At 41.0% G+C, this 21719-nt stretch overlaps 2 protein-coding genes across 2 annotated transcripts in view; one reads left to right on the top strand and one right to left on the bottom strand.

Annotated features, from left to right (window-relative positions):
• The window catches only part of emc1 (ER membrane protein complex subunit 1), a 34479-nt gene extending 19607 nt beyond the window's left edge, over window positions 1-14872 (bottom strand). The window contains exons 1-11 of the mRNA XM_073031944.1: window positions 14736-14872; window positions 13979-14106; window positions 13802-13867; window positions 12624-12717; window positions 11471-11599; window positions 9265-9391; window positions 8284-8433; window positions 7023-7190; window positions 5621-5692; window positions 2885-2983; window positions 1064-1160 (exon numbers count right to left, since the gene is read on the bottom strand). Coding sequence (XP_072888045.1) covers window positions 1064-1160; window positions 2885-2983; window positions 5621-5692; window positions 7023-7190; window positions 8284-8433; window positions 9265-9391; window positions 11471-11599; window positions 12624-12717; window positions 13802-13867; window positions 13979-14106; window positions 14736-14863 — 1258 coding nt within the window. The 5' untranslated portion in view covers window positions 14864-14872. The remainder of the gene's footprint in view (window positions 1-1063; window positions 1161-2884; window positions 2984-5620; window positions 5693-7022; window positions 7191-8283; window positions 8434-9264; window positions 9392-11470; window positions 11600-12623; window positions 12718-13801; window positions 13868-13978; window positions 14107-14735) is intronic.
• A 69-nt stretch (window positions 14873-14941) lies between these two features.
• mrto4 (MRT4 homolog, ribosome maturation factor) lies at window positions 14942-21604 on the top strand. Its single transcript, XM_073031948.1, has 8 exons — window positions 14942-15360; window positions 15491-15549; window positions 18482-18585; window positions 19878-19959; window positions 20152-20219; window positions 20320-20471; window positions 20581-20657; window positions 20970-21604. The coding sequence occupies exons 1-8, from the start codon at window positions 15333-15335 to the stop codon at window positions 21102-21104; spliced, it is 705 nt and encodes a 234-aa protein (XP_072888049.1). The 5' UTR covers window positions 14942-15332; the 3' UTR covers window positions 21105-21604.
• The last annotated feature ends 115 nt before the right edge of the window (window positions 21605-21719 follow it).

Here is a 21719-nt window from a genome sequence, read left to right on the forward strand (position 1 = left end):
TCAATCCTACCTGCAATTTTTTTCAGCACCTTCTTACAAAGATATTGTTTGATCAATGATTCAACTCAAGGGACACAGAAATGAAAGAGATTCCACTAGCATCTCAATATTCCCCAACATTTTCAAGATTGCTTACCTTGAGTTTGAAATAAGAATACTTGCACAAATCAACCTTCAAAGGAAAGCTGTTCAGAGGCACAATATTACTGACACAGGTAGTACTTACGTAATCAGCAATATAATAGAGTAAGAACCCTACATCCCAGTGTCAGAATTAAGGATTTACAAAGAAATCCTTGATTAAAGATCAAAGAACATTTTTGAGATTCTCTCACCCGTGGCCAATTGTCTTTCTAACCTAATTTGTCTGCATCTATTTTTCTTGAATAGCTTAAATTCAATGCTCAGTAAAGTAGTAAATGTAATTGAGACACTGACGATGTCTTAAAATAGTAAGACTAAAATCGAAAGTCAGAAGACGTATAGGGTGTAGATATGCAACCTCAATCATAGGGGTAGTTAAACTTTTCCAGTTCAGGTAAAAGATCCTTGACCCAAGATAGTAAGTTAAAGTTAAAAAGTTAAAGACTGTCCTGAGCCATTTAGGCTCACCAGGCCGGTGCTTATGCCGGTTTCCATGGAGTGAAGTGACTGACAGTACAAGATTCTCCCCCGGATAGGACGCCAGTCTATAGTGAGGTTAACCCCCAGCATTTGGCCGGTACCTATTTTCAGCTGGGTGGACTGGAGCAGTGTGTGGTTAAGTGCCTTGCTCAAGGACACAACACGCTGCCTCGGCTGGGGCTCAAACTCACGGCCTTCAGATCGCTAGTCCAACGCCTTAACCACTTAGCCACACAAAATAGTAACCCTGGTTCTTTCCCTACAGATGCCACATGACATGTGAGTATTTAAAGCATTTTGAATTTATTATTAGACAGTAAAACTGTTTATTCTGTAAAGTTTTTTTTTTAAAAACCTTCACACTGTCAAGCACAATCTAATCACTATAGCCATCCAGCCTCCCCCCCCCCACCCCACCTCCCTCAACCACTTCACAAACCTGGTTGCTGGATGAAGATTAATGCATGATCAGAGGTCTGCACTAGAGCACGATAACCAACAGAGTCATCTTTCTTCAGGAATGCCTGAATATAGAGCTGAGAGCAAAAGAGGGTCACGTGAGATTCGGCTTGGCAAGAACAATCGATAAAACTCCTGATTACAAGGTAAGAATTACACAGCAAACGGTAGGGCACTGAATCAAGATCCATAATTCCTCGAAAGTGGCATCATGGGTACATAGGATCATAAAGAAAGCTTTTGGCATATCAGCCTTCATAAATTAGGACATTAAAACTGGAATTGTGATGTGATGTTGTATAAGGTGTCGATGAATACAAATTTGGAGTCTTGTGTGCAGATGTGGTCACCTACCTACATCAAAGATGTCAATAAGTTTGAAAGAATACAGAGAAAAATTACATATATTGCCAAGACTCGGAAGACTTGATTTATAGGGAAACACTGAATAGGTTAAGACTTTATTTCCTGGAGCATAGGAAAACGAGGGGACATACACAAAATTTTGAGGAGTATAGAAGGGGTGAATGCATGCTGGGTTTTTCCTCTCAGACTCAGAGAGACTAGAGGTCACAGATTGAGGGTGAAAGGTGAAATATTTAAGAGAAAACTGAGGCGGAACTTATTCACTCAGAGGATGATGCAAGTATGGAACGAGCTACCAGTGGAAGTGGTAGATGTGGGTTCAAATCTAACATTTAAGAGAAGCTTGGATAGGTACATGGATGAAAGGGGTGTGGAAGGTTATGGTCCAGGTGCAGGTAGCTAGGACTAAGCACAAAACTAGTTTGGTACAGACTAGATGAGCCGAATGGCCTGTTTCTGTCCTGTAGTGCTCTATGACTCTATAATAGATGAAACAGAAACACACACAAAATGCTGGAGGAACTCAGCAGGTCAAGCAGCATCTATGCAAATGAATAAACAGTCGATGTTTTGGGCCAAGACCCTTCTTCAGGACTGGAAAGGAAGAGGGAAGATGCCAGAATAAAAAGGTAGGTGGAGGGGAAGGAGGATAGCTAGAAGATGACAGGTGGGTAGGAAAGATAAAGAGCTGGAGAGGAAGGAATCTGATAGGAGAGGAGAAAGAGAAGGAGGAGGAGGAGGAGGGGACCCAGGGGAGCTGATAGGCAGGTGAGAAGAGGCAAGAGGCCAGAATGGGGAACAGGGAGGGATAATTTTTTTTTAAACCGGAAAAAAAAACCTATATTCATGCCATCAGGTTGGAGGCTACCCAAACGGAATATAAGGTATTGCTCTTCCACCCCAAGGGTGGCCTCATCTTGGCACAAGGGAGGCCATGGATTGACATGTCAGGATGGGAATGGGTATTGGAATTTAAATGTTTGGCAGCTGGGAAGTTGCCAATGTTTTTGGTGAATGGAGCAGAGGTGCCTAACAAAATGGTCCCCCAATTTACCACCAATGTAGGGGCTGCATCTGGAGCACTGAATATGTTGTTTCTTTGATCCTTTTAAATTGATGCAAAAACACAATCGATATAAACAGTTCTGAAATGATGCATCATATTCTGTCTTCCAATCTTCTGTTCTACTAAATTCACAAGTTAAAGAAGCTCTCAGTTGATAGTTTCCCAGGTACGTGGCCAAACACCCATTAATCTTTCCCTATGCATCTCAACAATAGATCATCCACTTTGCCCAGAACTCTCAAAACACCGAGCCCAGCTCCCAACATTCTTACCTAGAACTGCTTGCCTCCTTAGACAAGCAGCATCTCACCTTATTACCCCACCCATCCTTGCTCTCAGCAACCTGCACCTAGCCAGTCACACTCTCACCTGCTCCGGTCGCCCACAATTTGGATCCAGGTTAAAGTTCATGGTGGTGTCCAACAACCGTCTTCCATACTCTGCAGAATACAGATTGACACTGAAAGCCTGCGAGACAAAATACAATATACCTTAGTTCAAAAGGAAATATTTCTGCCTATCATCACCACAGCCAAAATGCCTCCAAGATGAAAACCATTAAATCAATTATCACTCTCCCATTGGGAGGGGAGAGAAAAAAAATGAGCTGATTGTATTCCCTTACAACACTGAACACTAACAGCCTTTAGATCACAAAACTGTTCAACCTAAATTAAGGTTGAATTCGGGATAAATATAAATGGGCAAATGGGTATAAGATGGTGCCGCATACAGCAGCCGTGTTGCGAGCTCTGTTCCAAATCTACAATATATTACTAATTTCTACAATTTTCTTAGCATTTTATGTTCAAGTAGCTGATAGTCACATCAGATACGATAGACTGACCCTTCCAAACATCGGAAAGGCGGCATTTACCCACTACGTGCTGCCTTTCCTACACCGGGAACCCCTGCTTGAGCGACCCACGGGCTACCATCTAGGAAACAGTACCGCAGCATAAAAGCCAGGACCAAAAGGCTCCAGGACAGCTTCTTCCACCAGGCCATCAGACTGATTAACTCACACTGATTTGAGTGTACTTCTGTTACATTGACTGTTCTATTTATTATAAATTACTATGATTGCACATTTAGACAGAGACGCAACATATATATTTTTACTCCTCATGCATGTGAAGGATGTAAGAAATAAAGTCAATTCAAATATAAATGGGTGAGGTATCCTGTTCTTTTAATAACACTGTGGGTTATTTGATGTCACACAAGAAGGCAAGAGGGGCCAGAGTTTAAATCTGCATTTAAAAATCACCACTAGAAATACAGTGTGCACTCAGTAATACTTGGGTGTTGCGTGCTCTTTGGAACTGGGCTCAAATTTTACAACATATACCCATGACATTAAACATGATTCTGATTCTAATCTACATTTAGACAAGGTGTGCACATTTTTACTTTGTGAAAATGAACATCCCAAAGCAGATTTCGCAAGCCTACATGGACATTCAATTGGATCCAAAGAAGCAACTTTCGGAGATATCTAGTTATTTTGATGGATAACTTGAGCTTTTCTTTCATTAATAGTATTCAGAATATAGCCAGTGTAGAATAAAAGATTTAAGCACGAACTTCCCCAGGTTAAGAACACCCAACACATAGACACCCCATACATACACACAAGCACTTGGGAAACCGGAGGGAACAATGGGAATTGATTGGCCACCTTCTGTAGGGCTAGTCATCTTCTGCCTGGTGGGAATAGAATATATCTATGTGCCTTTCCTCACTTCCCAGACCATTCCCCCCACCCACCAACTCCGGGCCACAACAACCGGGGAATGAGTTGAGATGCACAGAGATGGGAACGTGGAGCAGACTCACTCACTGAGTCCGTGAAGCAGACTCCTCCCACACCAGCGTGCTCTCCCATTACAACTGTTTCTGGGATTCTTTCCCACATACTGTTTCTGTTCATCTCTGACTTACTGAAAGTTCAGGCTATGAACAGGGCCCTGTTATAATATGTGGACTGCCTGTATAAGAAATTAGGAAGGGTGGGTGGTATAAGCAGCTTCAGCTGCCAGGAAATCGAGAATGTTAAAGAGAAAGAAGGGCAAAGTAGTAGCATGAAGTAGCAGAAGGGCTAATAGTAACTATTCAGAGATGGACAAGGCACACGAACACACAAACCAATTATGGAAAACCCTGAACATCCTCTACATAGCACCATCCAGAGACAGAGAAGCAGTTTCAGCGACAGGTTGCTATCGATGCAATGCTCCTCAGACAGGATGAAGAGATCAATACTCCCCAATGCCATTCGGCTTTACAATTCAACCGCCAGGAGTAAGATATGTTAAAGTGCCGGGGTTAGGACTCAATGTATTTAAGTAAACTACTTAAGAACTTTTTAAAAGCTATTATTAATGCTTTTTGAGAGGGTGATTTTAGATGCATATCATATTTTTACTGAGTTAAGTATTGTATGTAATTAGATTTGCTACAATAAGTGTATGGGACATTGGAAAAAATGTTGAATTTCCCCATGGGGATGAATAAAGTATCTATCTATCTATCTAAAACCGTATTACATGAAAGGAAAAGCCTTACAATGCCAAAAAAAAGGCCTGAAAAAATTAAGAACTTTTCAGGTAATAAAACTGAAATAAGATTTTTAGAAGTCCAGGAAGATAGGTTTGGTGTAGGCAAGTAACTCAAGAGGTAACAGATCAGCTCTGGTCTTAATGAGCGGGGAAACAGACAAATGGCCACTCTTGTTTCTACTGCTTATGTTGTTTAGTGTTTCATTTAGTTCCTGCAATGTACAGCCACATTATCTCACCCTACTAATCTGTCATGATCCAGCATTTTACTTACTTTGTTATCCTCCAGGAAAGGTTGCAGTGCTCATCTTGTAACTGCACTTACAGATTAGTATCAGTGCAGAACAATGCTTATCCATGATGCTTACCAGGATAATGTGGGGAAGGTTAGTTGCAGCAGAGAGCAAACTTCCCTACACCATACCAGCAAAAAACTTCTAAAGCAAATGCTCTATAGTTATAGGAAATGCTAAATGCATAGTATTAAATATCCCTCAGAGCAGGTAAAGTATTAATTTTGCTTTAGGATTAAAGATTTCCTTACTGTTTTGTTCCTAGATGTCATGACAGCTGCCACCAATTTGTCACCACTTGTAGCAAAGGATGCGAGCAGAGCCTACAAAAAGGAACATAAGATTAAGCTTGAAAGAACAAGATTACAAATACCTTAATAACATTCCATTTTGAATTACAAAGTGGGAAACATCAGATTGCACAAACAAGCCCAAGAACACTAACCTCCAAACCTACAACACTAACACACTTGCAAAACTCCATATTATGATGGATTATCTTCGACCGTTTACATCATACCATGGCTGTAGAAGTAGGCACAAGTGATTCACCTTCAAACCTCTAAAACCCCTCTCTAACATCTGTGTAACTCATTGAGATGATGACAGAATACTCAGCACCCTGTTTGATGGGGTTTGACAGAGTGTTCACAAGTATGTTATCCAAAAATGGCCAGAAAACCTGACTGGTACCCCTATTAATCAACGTGAAATCCACACTCCCAGGTCTCCAATCACCAGGAGCACAAGTAGTGTGTATAGTCAAAAAGAAGTGTGATAGCACTTCTCCAAGGACACTATGTCAATAGAAGTACTAGCTAGTGAATACCCTGCCACAACCAAGGTCTCGTCACTAGGACAGCGAGCTGCTTACTGCACTGTTTACCTGTGCTGAGTAATGCATACATCTTGAATACTTTATTAACTTATATGTGGCAATATTTTGTTTTATGTGCTGTGTGTGATATGTTTTCTGTGGGTGCACCGTAGTCCGGAGGAACGTTGTTTCATTTGGTTGAACACATGTACAGTCAGACATCACTAAACTTGAACGTCATTGCCTCCAACCTCTGTGTCATCCAACTTGAATGTATTAGGGCTCCTATATCATTAGTGGATCCCAAAACTCTTTCCCAACCGCTAATTCTGGAAGCAATGTTACTGTAAAAGTTTCAAATAATTCAAATAGAAACACAAGTACTTTCAAAGAGCAACTAGGATTGGCAATACGTGTGCCTTTGTCAATGGATCTCAATAAAATCCACATGTATACTAACATTTAAGTTACACTCAAAAATTGAACTTTAACCTTCACAATCCTCAAATTAACATTTTTAAAGTTTCTTGGAATAAACTTCATTCAAGCAACCCAGCAAGGATAAACCCTTCTCCCTGAAGCATACACAGATATATAGGCAAAAGAACAATTAAGATCGAAGTAATCTACAATGTGTTAAGTCCAAAGCAATAACCATACTTTCCTCCAGCATAACAATCGACCTTCAAAAGTACTACTAAAAAAATAAAATCAAATCCAGCCCAACTGAGGTCACTCAGTGATACTCTCCAAATAAGAGACCATGGGGTCATGGTCTCAGGTATCTACGGCAGAACATCAGCATTTACCTACATATACATTTTTATCATTCTCACCTGTGCAAAGTCACGTAGCAGGCTGACCACGCCATCATGGAAATGTAATAATGCATAGTGAGTGCCTGACAACTGAAGGAAGAATTGAGTAGACGACGCCACCAGTGGTGATGACTGAATTGTTAAAATTCTTCCCTCAAACTCCTCAGCTAGTTCCAGCTCTAGAGACTAGAGGGAGGATTGGAGTAAAAATAAAGGTAATGGTCAATTCTGATCAGAACACCAACATCTCTTCCAAAACTTCTACTGAAATTATTGATATACAGTTTTACCCAGCAACAATTAGCATCTTTTGCAGCAAAAAAAAAATACAGATGGCCCTTTGGGTGATGGAAATTTGCCCTTACACAATTCACAACCCAAAAATCTGAGATATGGAGTAAAATTTGCTCTCAAGGAATCTGAGTGAAAAACAAAATTATTTTTCAACCGATGCTTGACACATATGCAGATGAGACTGCTCACGTTACAGAAAATCACAAGTTCTTTAAGAATGCAACAATTCCAAAAGAAGGGTGGGGGGGGGGGGGGTCATCTGTAATAAAGCATTCCACATATATAACCAGAACATTACTAGTTCCGCAAGTGAAATATTAAATAGCATTTGCTACATGATAAAACGTATACAAGAAAAAGCACTAACCAGATGCAAATAGAGGATTGCTCCCACTACTGGACTGTTGTGGAAGGGCAAAGTTCTAACACTAACCAGATGTGGAAAGGTATGGGCTCCCACAACTGGCCAGGGGAAGATGCCAAGTCCCATCATTATCAGATAATGTCTATGGGCATATGATCACCTTAATGCAGAAGACGCATGATACTAATCCTGAGCCAGTTGTGAAAGAATGTAGGAAGGATCATGTTAATGACAAGATATATGAAAGTAACAGTTCACAACATTGGCAAGGATTCGGTCATTGTTCAGATGTGGAAAGAGGCAGTCTCCCATCGCAGGTGGTCATACTGGGGAGACAATAAATATAGGACAGACTCGCCCTCAAACAGAAGAGGACAAGTATGTCCTTCATCTCCATGGATCACATTCGCACTTTGGAAGGGCTGTGACAAGATGTCCACTCTTCAGGAAATAGCAAACACAATCATGACAAAGAGAGCAAAATTGTTCCATTGAATTATAAATAAAAAAGAAAGTCCAATACTCGCTGTACCCAAGAGAACTAGTAAAGCTCAAGGGGATATCTGAATGTTTATTAAAGCATCTCCATCTCAGTCTGGCAACAGAATGCCAAATCCTCACCTGTAAAGCAACCTGCACAGACTCTTGTTCAGATTCCAATGGCAAAGTCCAGAGTGAATGAGATCCAGAGTCTATGCATATCAAGACTCCAGTCCCAACAAGTCCACAAACATTACGCAAACGTTGGATCCAAGGAGTTGATACAGTCACCTGCAAAGAGAAAGTGGAAACTTGTCATTCAGAAAATATATACCATTAACTAATCTCTTTGGAAAGGTTAATCGTAATCTCCAATTTGATACACCCAAATATATGAAGTTAACTAAAATACCAAATTCAATTATATCACCTGCACCCACAACATCCATCAAATCCTGGTCCAAGTCTTCTCAAAGTAAAAAAGAGCTGAGGGATTCTGTACCAGGTTTATTAAATTAGATTGTTGGTATGACCAATGGCTGAACACACAAGGACCCAGCAGGTGGAACATATAATCTGCCTCAGAGAGGAGATTAGGATGGATACCTAATTATTAGCCAATAATTCAGAGTGCCCAAATGGGCAACCTTCATTTATGCATAATCAGGCAGTGTGCTTGGAAGGATGGAACAAACTCTGACTGGGATTATGGTATGATGAAAATAGAGGTACAAAATGAAATTAGTCATGTTAAGAATGTCCACTTGGGTATAATGACATACATGATTTCTCCTGCACGGAGTCAACTAAGTAGGGGAGAAAAATAAATTGAGGGAAAAGAAGAAAACGTACACAATGTACGATTATATTTTATGCTCTAGCAACCACCCAGAGCAATGACCTACAGTAGTTTCAATTAGGAGTGAATCACAGATCTGAAATTAACCCAAATTAGTATCATAGATTGCATCGGCAGCCTTCCGTCAACCTATACCATTAAATTTAGGCTACCCTCTCCATCCTCACAGATCTTTACACTCACCAGTTCTGAATTTCCAATTCAATGCAAATGATTACATTCTCTTACACTGAACTCCCATTTTCAAACCTGCTCACTCACACCTGTTGGATGATCTTTCCGTCATTAATGTCGTACTGAATTATGACAAGATGAGAGCCAGCAACCATTCCCACCACGTAGAGCGTACCACCTCCTCCCGAGTAAAGCAGCTCATAATGGACAGTATCACTGGGGAGGAAATAGAAATACTTGGTAAACTCACACAAAGGGTCTCAGGTGTCTCGCCATCCTTAACCACACAATCAAATAGACCAAGAGATCCTCCTGTCTTTAACCACACACTCAATTTTAATACAAGATGTATAGTCAACTGCACAACTACTACAGTCATCGCCATCCTGTTATTCTCACAAGTGTAGGTGGCTGGACTGAGTATTGCAGCCTTCATCGGGGTGGTAATTCCCAGTGAGCATGATGGCACTTACATTCCTCACAGCAGCTACTCCTACCACAGAGATCAGACTGAAGAGCTAACAGACAAAGCAGAAGTGCTAAAATAAAGCAATATACATCGCTCATTTGAAATAAGCCATTAGATTGAAAGTGCGGGGTCTGCGAGACACATCACTTGGAACATCTGATGACTGATCTTCCATTCAGCTAATCTCCATATGTTGTATGTTAGCTGTGGCTCACTTTCATTTCCAAGTCAGAAGACCCCACTTTTATTTGCTGCTATAGATACTTTAACACAAACCTTTTGGGTCATACTTCACAGTTCTGGGAGAGTGCTACACTGTTGGAAATTTCACTTTTCAGATAGCACAGTAAATCAAGGTCCCATTCTGCTTTCTCAGACAGACATTAAATATTCCACGGCCATTTTTCCAAAGCAAGGAGCAGGGGTCGCCAACCTTTTTTGAACCGCGGACCAGTTTAATATTGACAATATTCTTGCGGACCGGCCAACGGGGAGGGGGATGTGGAGGTGTTAATCACTACCAGAATATAGGTGATAAGTCAACTGTAAGTCACTTATAAGTGGCTAATACACTCAATTTTGTTTCTAAAAGCATTTATCTAACAAATTTAATATTAAACACATAGTGCATATTTTCCTCGCATGAATATAGTGATAAATCAATTATAACTCACTTATAAGTCAATAGCATCATAACATTTTAGGTAATGTTTGGATATTAAACACACAGCGCATATTTTCCTCGTATGAACATATAAAATCATTGCAACACACCAGTGAGAGAACAAGGCAAGGGCTGGAGGTCCCCGTACAGGGGCCGCAGCAGTTGCAGTCCGGAGAGAGCGAGTGACTGACCGAGAAAGGAGTGCGCCAGGGCGTGTGCCTGCCCCCCTTGTAGGTCAGTTGGATCTATCGGCTGACAAAAGTTTGCCTCGAGGGATAACTTTCAGTAGATCGCAGTGAGGTAGCTGCTCTGCTACTTACGAAACCCTGAGCCCGAATTAGGTCATTGGCAAATATTTTAGCACCGGGTTCCCCACGAACATTCAGAGTGCTGAACAGGTTTAGAAGCAGCGGCCATCTGTCTGCGCTCCAGACCAGTAGCAACGGCACTTCGCGCTGGCCGCGTGAGGCCGCTGGTTACCCGAAGCCAACCAGTGATCCCTGGCGCGAGGGTATCACTGCGTTTAGGCAACTGATGACCTTGCATGCATTCAAGTTCAACAGTGGGCATGACAGGGAATGAGGAAAGGTGCAGCTGACTCGTTTCGTTTTATATTCCCAAATCATATTGTTTCCTCGCAGACCGGTAGCACATGCTTTGCGGCCCGGTGGTTGGGGACCACTGGCAAAGAGGAAGTATCACTTTTTTTTTTGTCTTCACTAAGCTTTTTCATTCAATTAATATTTCACGTTACCAACATATTGCTGTGAGCAAGAGCTTTCACCAATTTCCAACCTAACAATACACATCAGATGCAGCACACAGAAAATGCTAAAGGAACTCAGCAAGTCAGGCAGCATCTATGGAAATGGTTGACATTTTGGGCCAAGACCCTTCTACACATCAGATACCTCACTTTACCATGAAAGCTGGGAATCATCTTTGGATTGTTCTCAGAGCACTGCACATTTTATTTTTCAAAAATCAAGGTAAATATCTATTATTAGGAATTGCATTTGAGCATGCTAATCATTCAACGTGTCTCTCCAATAATAAATACTTCTCTCCAAATGCTCTCCTTTATTGTCCTACCTCTGTTTACATCAATAGTAGAATGGTCAATCAGCAAGTCACTAAAATATTTCACATGCAATCTCTGTACCTTTCTGGTAAAGCTTCAATCCATTTCTGATGTCCGTTTGAGAGATAGTGGAGGGAAATGGATGTCTTCTTGACAATAGCGATGAATTTGACTCCTTCAACAGAGCCAATAACAGAACCAGCCTGAAAACTGAAACAGCATTTTTTAATATATTAGACAAGCTGCAATGATGAGCCCAAATCCCTTCACCAGTAAAACAACTAATTACCTTAATATTAAAACAATACCTATTAAAGGATAACCAGGAACATCTTATTTAAACCATAAATGCCCCTCAGTTACATGCAACTCATTCTGCAGTAGTTGTTGGTTGTTTTCAAATTATTAGTTTCACCTTGACAAGAGTTCCATTCAGTTTTGATTGTTACACATTCCTTACATTCTTGGCTAAGCAACACTGAGACAGTCCAATACAACAAACTGTATTTCATTTTGCACATTCAACCTCCAAATATAATTAATGGGAAACACTGGGAAAGCCACATCAATACGTTTCCCCCCCCCCCCCAGTTTTCCTCCCTCTACCTCAGAACATGTTGGCTCAGTGCCAAAGGGCCTCCATTAATTCAGGTGGATATGGGTGACGAGCAAAAAAGAAATTTGGCAAGTCAGTATTCTCCCTTATTGGTATTTGGGTGGTGGGGTGGAGATAACGTATTTACCAAAGGAGGTGTAAGGCACTGCTTCCCTCTGCTAGCGTGCAGGTCACCCTTGGGCAAGGTGTAGCATCTGTTTAGCCCCTTGATCAGGTGGTGGATGGTTGTATGAGCAGCTGGTGCACATCACAGGTCCTGGGTATGCAACCTCTGACACCAGGCAGACAATCTCTAAGGAGTATTGATAATGGCTGGGATCACCCATCTTGTAAAGATATTGCCCAAAAGAAGGCAATGGAAAACCATTCTGTAGACATATTTGCAAGAGCAATCACGATCATTGACCATAATTGCCCACATCATACATGGCACACAACAATGATTAGTATCACATTACTATCCACTACACAACAAATAACCACAATCCCACAGATTGAAATATTATTAACAAATAAATATAAGAAACAATTGTTCTCAATGATGCAATTGAATTGCTACAGGTGAATCACTCCTTTGTTACATTGGATGTCAACACTACAGGGACAGGTTGATCTCACCTGCCAATCTCAAGCAGGAATTCCCAGTTCAAACCACCAATGTTCGTATCCCACGAGCGCAACAATCGCCCTCCTCCTGATACAGTCACTGCATCTGTGGGAATGGTAATAAATCAATTAGCATTCACTGAAAGCTCTCTCCACATTTGAAATAAATAGTGTATTGAGTAATCAAGCTAAAAAAGACATCTGTCCTTTTTTTTTTAACCCCAACAGAGTGGTCAAGTAACTGGACTCAAAAACAGTTGCTTTCCCAGAGCCGTCAGACTGATCAACACCTCCACCCATTAACCCACCCACAACCACCACATACATATCCCCTAACATAACTTTCTCTACATACAAATCAGTCAGGGACACCTCTTTTTTCCTTATTAGGGAGACAGAGAGCGAGCCTGTGGTATGTCAAATTACCAGGTGAATGAGTAGTCTTTGGGGTACTGCAAAGACTGTGTCCTTATTGATGCTTTGCTGCACACTTGAGTGTTCGGTGGGTGGGGGGGGGGCCGCTGTTACTTTTTGCTGGAGGGGAGAGTTGGTGGGGGCTTTGGGATTCTAACATTTAACAGTAATTCGTTCTTTGGGGCACTCCTCTGTTTACGCGGATGTTTGCGAAGAATTTCAGGATGTACATTGTATACATTTCTCTGATATTAAATGTATCTATTGTATATATGAATTGCTTTTTCACAGGATTGCTTTTATGTTTATTTTTATCATGATATTTTGCTTTTGCATGTTCTTTAAGCTTATAGTGTTTTTTATGCTGCATCAGATTCAGAGTTAATTATTTTCCTCTCCTTTACACTCGTGTACAGGAGGACAAAACACAATCTTGAATCTTGCAGTTCATTTTCTACTTGTATTTCTGAATTTATTCCCTCTATCGCTTTTTCCATGTCCCACCACACTATCTACCCCAGTTCAGAAATCAATAATTTCATTCTAATATATCTGGGACTGACTGCAATAAATTGCAAATCAATACTCTGGGAATGTCGAGACTGCATGCTACTAAAATTAGATTCATGGTGATACTTGTAACAAGGTTGTGTAAAGTTCAATGAGTTTACAACAATGAAATATTTATGTCATAATTCAAGTATGAATTGAACCCATGAATCCCTTAGAGATTTCACAGGTGCTTGGAGAGAGAAAAAAAAAACTTGCTCACTCACCCTGCCCATAAAATAACAGTTGATCCACGTTCCCCTCAGGGCCTTCTTTATCCACCTGACGCCAAACTGCAAAAGGAAAAACAACACTGGAAAAGGTGACAGTTTGCAATCTGGAAGAAAAGCTGACACTTTGCAATCCAACAGAAAACACAGCAACGTCAGTTCCACATCACTCACAGATTTCTCCGGTCCTCAAGTTGAGAGAAGCAATCACATTATTCTCTGTTACAACCACAAGTTTCTTTGCGCTCTGTGTAGGAGTATCAAAATAGGCAAACCGGGGTTTCCCAACATACTGTCGCCGCCTTTAATTAAAACAGAAGCAGTGCAGTAGAGACAAAATACTGGTCAGGTGTTTTAGAGTAGTGGAAACATTGACAACATTAACTCAGAGTGCCAATAGCCCCACTGTGTCTTAATTAATTTGAAAAAAACTATTTATTACCATTTCCTTGCATTTTTTACGAAATTTGCTAACTCATTTTCAAAATCTCCCACTGAATTGTATCTCACTATCCGTTCCAGATTATCATAACATACTGTGTGTATTTACTAATCTACGGCATCTTGTCACTGGAAGCAGTTGTTCCATGCCTACTTTCTGTGTCTCTCTGTTCCAAAACAACCTTTAAAATTGGATCATTCAGTGCATACCACCTCACAATGGACTTTCCAAAGTGCTTTGAGCTTTCCTTGTAGGAAGCCAAACTGGTGGGATTTCCAGTAAATCAATGACATCACCAGTGTCACGGCTGCTGCCCTGCCCGTATTGCAAATGTCTCCAACAGTAGCACCTGAGGAGGAGAAATCGCCCGCGCCGCACCGGCCAGTTCTTTCCGCTTTCCACAACGTAATCTTCGAAATACTAAGTTGACCCGCCTTCATCACAACCGCACCAGCCCTAGAGTGATGCCCTCTCCCCTCAGCGACTCACCAGTCGAACTTCCCGACCTGATCTTCATAAATCGCCGCTGAAAACTCAAAGAGAGCGAGAAAGAACCAAACCCAACAGAGAACCACCATCACGCCCCGGTCCTCCAATATCCCAGAGAGCACTGGCATCCGGGCCCCCACGTGCCCGGGCAATCAAGACCTCCTCTATCCCAGTACACACAGCGTTCCGAGTCCTCCAATCGTCCAGAACGGGCAAGAATTCGAGACCTCCGGTTTCCCAGAGAGCAAAGGGAGTGGTCAGGAGTCTCACTGTGAGTTGAGCTGATCCTTTTGCCCGATCTTAAATAAAAGCACATGGTCCTAGATTCCCACTTGGGAAATATTTGTATTAGTTGACAAATAAATTGACAAACATGTGTCGAACTGGTTCAAGACTCAACTTTTAACGTCTTCAGTGCTGGGTAGGAGACACGAGGTTTCCTGATTCGGCAGAAGGGGGGCGAAGTGAACGGTCCGGTTGGCCGGAGTACCGGAGAGTGACCACCAGCGACAGACCGGACCAGTACACCCGGCCTCCGGGGCAGCCACAGCTCCGATCCGTGAGCCTCGCCGCTGAAGCAGGAGCAGCGCTGCCGCCATGCCGCGATCCCGGCGTGACAAACGAGGTAAGAGCGGGGCCCGCCTGACGGACAGTTTATCAGAATCCCAAAGTTTCAACAAAACCAGAGCTGGAGGCTCAGAGCCTGGGTTCTGTTAAATCCATCCATTAACTTGGGACTATACTTATTTCTCCAGTTTCCTTGACTAAAACAACGAAAAAAGGATTACAGAGCAAACAAAGCTTAATCGAGGAGGTGAGTCTACAATTAATTTACACCGAACGAAGCAATCTGTCAGCACTCTGCAATTGTATCTTTAACAGAAAAGGTGCCGGAGGAATTCAACAGGTCAGGTAGTAAATACGAAGAGATGGACTGTCGAACTTTCGAGTCAAGGCTTCTAATCTACTCGTCCTCTGTCGTTTAGATTCCAGCGTCCGCACTCTCTTCTGTCTGCATTTTTGTGTCCATGCTCTTGCTGAATCCATCCCATGGAAATGCTTACCTTCTGCCACTCGCCACAGAAACAAATTTAGACATAAGAGGGGAAATTGGCCATTCAGCCCATCAACTCCATAATTCGATCATTGCTGATTTATTTTCACTCTTAATCCTATTCCCCTGTCTTCTCCCTATAACCTTTGACACCATTAGTAGTCATCTTCCACTTTAAATGTACCCAGTTAGTTGGCTGACACAGCTGTCTGTGGCAATCAATTCCACAGACTTACCCCCTTCTGACTAAAGAAATTCCCCCTTATTTCTGTTCTAAATAGATGCCCTTGTACCCTGAGGCTGTCCCCTCTGGTCCTAGACTTCCCCCACTATTGGGAACATCCTCTCCACATCCGCTCTATCTCGGTCTTCCGATATTCAGTGGTTTCCGAGAAATCCCCCTCATTTTCTGAACTCCAGCCATCAAATGCTTCTGATCCTTTCTGTCCCAGAGCATTCATTTTCTCAATATTCCATCAGCAGTTTAACAAATTGTCATTTCCATCTCATTTGTAATGCACTTGCAGCCAACAAAATCCTTGCATTCTCACTTGCAGTTTAGACATTGAGTTTTACTTGATATCACAAACACAAAACTAATCTGAGTGAAGCTATTATTCTGTAGATTTTGTGATTGTTGCAGTAGATTGGATGATTGGAAAGGTGAGCCTATTAGAATGGAGGCGGAGAGAAAATGGGGACTTCCTGAACTCTTACCAGAGGTAGAAAAATGCTAGAATCTACCATGAGTTGATCAAAAAAGTGTTTGAATCAGAATCTCTTTCTTGCCAGTATGTGAAACATACCAGAATTGATTGTAGTTCGGTGCCAGATGTAAAACATGGGACAATCAACAATTAACGGAATGGTCGCAAGTGCAAATATCAATATTCAAATTTAAATATTTAAGTGTGAACATATAAACAGACTCAATAATTATCACCAGAACAAGGAGAGCAACATAGACCGTTTAAGGGATGTTGTGCAGAGACAGTTGGGGTATTAAGCTTGAGCTTATGGGCATTAGATCGGACAAGTGGGAGCCCAACCTTAAATACTGCTTCCTTCCTGACAGGAAGTTCATAATCCACTGATAGATACTGTAGGGTACAGGTAGCTTAGCTTTCTGTGGAACAACTTCGGAACAATAGTGTTAAAGCAGAGCTAAAATCCACAAGCAAGATCCTCACCAACGTGTTGGGGAAGTGGAAATGTTGTGCAGTGTAATTAGGGCATGAGTCAACTGCATCCTCAGCTGAGCGATTTGCTTTATAAGCTGTCACAAATCCTTTTCCTATCCCAAATGTCATCAAATCCTTTCCATTTATTAGCTTCTGAAAAGGAAATTTCTCAAGTTTTGGTTTGTCATGTTGCTATTCTAATCCCTCCGTGTCCTTACTGCTCCCAGCTTCTGATTGTTTCATTTATTTAGAACTTTTTCTTCTAAACTCTTAACACTTATAAGGTCCCCCTCTAAGCTTAATCCAAACTTTTACTTCATAACTTTGCATGAAGTTTGTTTTTTTATTCCTATGATGTGTTTTGGACAGATTTGTTCATTAAAATCACATCATTGCTATTTCAAAATTTGTGTAGGAATTGTTGTTTTGTTAAAATTTGTACATCGGAACTAATGGAAAATGGTTTTTCGCTGTAAAGGAAACCAGTTCAAAACAAAAACTTGGTTAACAGAAACCCAAAAGATTAAAAATGCTTGAATACAATGATCTCAATAAAATGTTGGTTTCTGAACAGTTAATCTTAAAATAACTAACAAATATGTATATAATACATAATACAGTCCTGACGAAGGGTCTCGGCCCGAAATGTCGACAGCGCTTCTCCCTATCGATGCTGCCTGGTCTGCTGTGTTCTACCAGCATTTTGTGTGTGTTGTTGTTTGAATTTCCAGCATCTGCAGATTTCCTCGTGTTATGTATATAATGTAGCCTTTCAAAGTATTTCACAAAAGAAACATCCAAAATAATTATCCCGTACTGAATCTTATGTCCATTCTTCCTATTACAGACAGACAGACATACTTTATTGATCCCGAGGGAAATTGGGTTTCGTTACATTTGCACCAACCAAGAATTGTGTAGAAATATAGCAATATAAAACCACAAATAATTAAATAGTAATAAGTAAATAATGCCAAGTGGAAATAAGTCCAGGACCAGCCTATTGGCTCAGAGTGTCTGACACTCCGAGGGAGGAGTTGTAAAGTTTGATGGCCACAGGCAGGAATGACTTCCTATGACGCTCAGTGTTGTATCTCAGTGGAATGAGTCTCTGACTGAATGTACTCCTGTGCCTAACCAGTACGTTATGGAGTGGATGGGAGACATTGTCCAAGATGGCATGCAACTTGGACAGCATCCTCTTTTCAGACACCACTGTCAGAGTCCAGTTCCACGCCCACATCACTGGCCTTATGAATGAGTTTGTTGATTCTGTTGGTGTAATAAATAAATAATTTGTTGTAATACAAAAAGCCTCATAAATCGAGCATGCTACACTAATTCGATCTCAGCAAAATTTTAGAAATACAACATTCATAAATGTAAGTTGCTCTTACCTGTTTTTCTGTTTAATGATTCGTTAAGTGTTTAATACAAAATCTGAAAAGCTGCCGGTGGAGACAGTTTGCTTTCCTGTGGCTGATGTATGTTGACAATTTTCTCTTTTTAAGTTGCGAAAATGTGTGGACATCTACACAAACCTCTTTGTCTTTTCCATCGAGAACATGAGAAATAACAAATTGAAGGACATGCGGTGTGCCTGGAAACACAGTCGGTGAGTGAATTGAAATATTTGTTCCGTAAATTACTGATGGTTAACCTCCTTCTCCAAATATCTTAACAAGAGATCCAGACCAGCTGAGGTAGATTTACTTGTGTAGATGAGAAACTGTTTATTTTGAGATACAGCATAGTAAAAGGCCCTTCCAGCCCAGTGAGCCTATGCTGCCCAATTACTTGTGACCAATTAACCTATTCAGCTTATCTTTGAAACCTGAGGAAACTGGAGCACTCAGAGGAAGCACACAGTGTCATTAACTTGGGTGAGATTTTCGAACCCCTTGAACATATTTGGCCATTCATTTAAACTGGAACTGTTCCATGCCATCTAGTCAAGACTCCTTATTTTGAGTTATTCTGATCTGTACCAGAACGGCTCTTACCTGATCCTGAAAATATCCTGTTATTGAACCACAAATGTGATACCTGCATGCAATTCTGCACCATTAGGTTTTGTTGATCATCTCACCCTCCTCCCAGGCTCCTCAAAATGCCAGGTTTTGAGTCCATCATCTTCTGTTTTGATTTTTTTTATCCAACATAACCAGATTCATCATAATGACTTTATTTCCAGTGATCTACATTTGATTCACACCCCCAATTTTTTCCTTCACAGTATACCTCAGCAATATAATCAAAAGCTGTGTCATTTTGTGTTTGGGTACAGGTCAGAATAATCTGTACAAGGAGTTCTGGGCAAATGGGCTCCAACTGTATGCAGGTGGCACTGCTCCACCTCACCATCATCTCCCTTTGTGCTTCCAATGTTTTACGTTCCTGGTGTGACGTCAGTATTTGATGAGGGCAAATAGCCTTCTTCCATATTGTTTACCCTGAGGCTCCTTGTGTGGCTGAACATCAATGTTAACTCTGCACTGGCATGCTATGCTATGTTACCGCCCCCATTGCTTAATTTTATTTATTTACCTCAGTTCCATAAACTTTGGTAGATGTCAGTCAGTTTTCAAAATCTGTAATTCCTGGCTTCTCACAGGAAATAATCTGATTAACTCAGACCTCACAATTAATACTATTTGCCCATTTAATCCGGCTATTTACTCTATATTATTGTAACTACTTCTTTCCTGAGCCACCAAGCTCATTGTCAGCAAATTAACATGCATAGCTTTCTATTATTTCTATGTTGAAAATCCAAGGGTCCAGAACAGTCATTCTTCTGGGAGGTCTCCCTGTCAATTCTCTAACTATGGTAATGTGGTTTATAATTTATGTCAACTAATCCTAATGTAAAACATGTCTTAAGTATTTTATACTGTAATTGTGTAGGTTCTTCTTTGGTAAAAATAAAGTGATGATGGTGGCTCTGGGAAAAGGACCAGCAGATGAATACAAGAATGGTTTGCACAAGGTGAGTTCTTGATGACTGGCTGTGTAACTGTATACCTTAGCAGTGCAGAGGTTAAAGCTTTTAGGTTGATGAGATTTTTTTTTAATGTCAGTTGTTACTCAGAAACCTTTACCTTGCCTTATTTCTCCATGGCCTGTTCAATGTTTAGAGCATCAACAATGTTTAACATTCTCCTAAAACTTATCTTTGAAGGTCAGTGAACATTTGCAAGGTGAAGTTGGTCTCCTGTTCACCAACCGCACAAAGGCAGAGGTGATTGAGTGAGTCTCACAACTTTTAATTGCTTTCCCTGACTAGCATTCTGCTCCTGTTCTTCTGTTGAGTTGTCCAATACCTCTCTATCCACGTCTTGATTACCAGGTGGTTTGATCAGTACACAGAGTCTGATTTCGCACGGTCTGGGAACAAAGCTACAATGGCCGTGACGCTCGATGCTGGGCCATTGCCACAGTTCACACACTCCATGGAGCCACAACTGCGGCAACTTGGGTTACCAACTGCACTGAAGAAAGGTACAGTAATGGTTAACATAGATTCTGCATAAGATGTGATGACAGCAGCAGATTAGAAAACTTGAAAACTAAATTCCAACAGTAGTTATTCACACGTTCTGCCTTCTAGGTGTCGTGACATTGTTGAGTGATTATGAAGTATGTAAAGAGGGGGCCACTCTGACAGCTGAACAGGCTCGCATTCTGGTTAGTATTTTGTTTCAAAGCATGACTTTAATTTTTGTTATTTCCTTGGAAGGGGGTCAAAAAATGAGTTCATGAACTGGAGAAACAATTAAGTGTTCTGGTTTAAATGAAGGCATTGTCTTTACTTACTGACACATTTAGAACCTCAACAGTATCTCCACCTCACACTGAGACGGAATAGTAATGTGAAGAAACTTATCTCCACATATAGGGCATTTCCAAATACAGAGCACTCACATAAACTCCTGTGGAATAAAGTATATGGAAAGTCTCCTAAGACTTTTGCACTGATCATTGTATGTTGTTTTCCAGAAACTACTTGATATTGAGATGGCCACCTTCAAAGTGACAATGAACTGTCTATGGAACTCTGAAACTGGTGAATTTGAAAAACTGGGAGCCATTGATGTTGGAAAAAGCAAAGATATGGCAGTAATGGATGATTAGCAAGGAGTTCGAGGGCTTTGTGCTTGACATCTGTGTGAAACTGACTAAGCAATGGATTGAATGAGAGATGAATTGTTACATTTGCGGAAACCAACTTCAGTGCAGCCTTTTAATAAATATGTGAACCATGAAGGACCTTTGGTCAAGTCTCACCAAGTGGCGAATTGACTCTTATACCAACATCTAGGGAAATTCAACATTAATAAAGCATATCAATAATTAAAGGAAAACCCTTTGATGCAACAGAGGACTTTGCACCTAATGGTTTCGAAATGCAGTCACAGTTGTAAGAGGTGGCTAATATGGACAATGAGATACTGAGATGGAAAAGCAAATTGCGGAGACTTGTCTTTAAATGCTATCAGTCAAAACCCCTAGATCTTTTAATGTCCGTTTGTAACAGTGGACCAGGTAGCTCCTGTAACAGTACAATGCTCTAGGTACAAGAGCAGGGTGCTGTTTTGGTATAAAAAATAAAGCCAGTCATGATAGTGCACAAATTCTGAGCCCTTGAATTTCTGAAATGATTAAGCTACGGTTTAGCCATTTTCTATTACGTACATAAGGCACGCACTATTCGTCATTAGAAATTGAAATACCATGTAAATGTTAAGT

Source organism: Hemitrygon akajei, chromosome 29, assembly GCF_048418815.1.
Source record: "Hemitrygon akajei chromosome 29, sHemAka1.3, whole genome shotgun sequence".
NCBI classification, from domain to species: domain Eukaryota; kingdom Metazoa; phylum Chordata; class Chondrichthyes; order Myliobatiformes; family Dasyatidae; genus Hemitrygon; species Hemitrygon akajei.

Excerpts from the sequence above, each read along its gene's own strand:
- mrto4 (XM_073031948.1), top strand. The coding sequence starts at position 15,333 with ATGCCGCGATCCCGGCGTGACAAACGAG. Across the intron at positions 15,550-18,481 it reads AACAAAGCTTAATCGAGGAG|TTGCGAAAATGTGTGGACAT; the intron begins GTGAGTCTACAA and ends TCTCTTTTTAAG. Across the intron at positions 20,658-20,969 it reads CTGAACAGGCTCGCATTCTG|AAACTACTTGATATTGAGAT; the intron begins GTTAGTATTTTG and ends GTTGTTTTCCAG.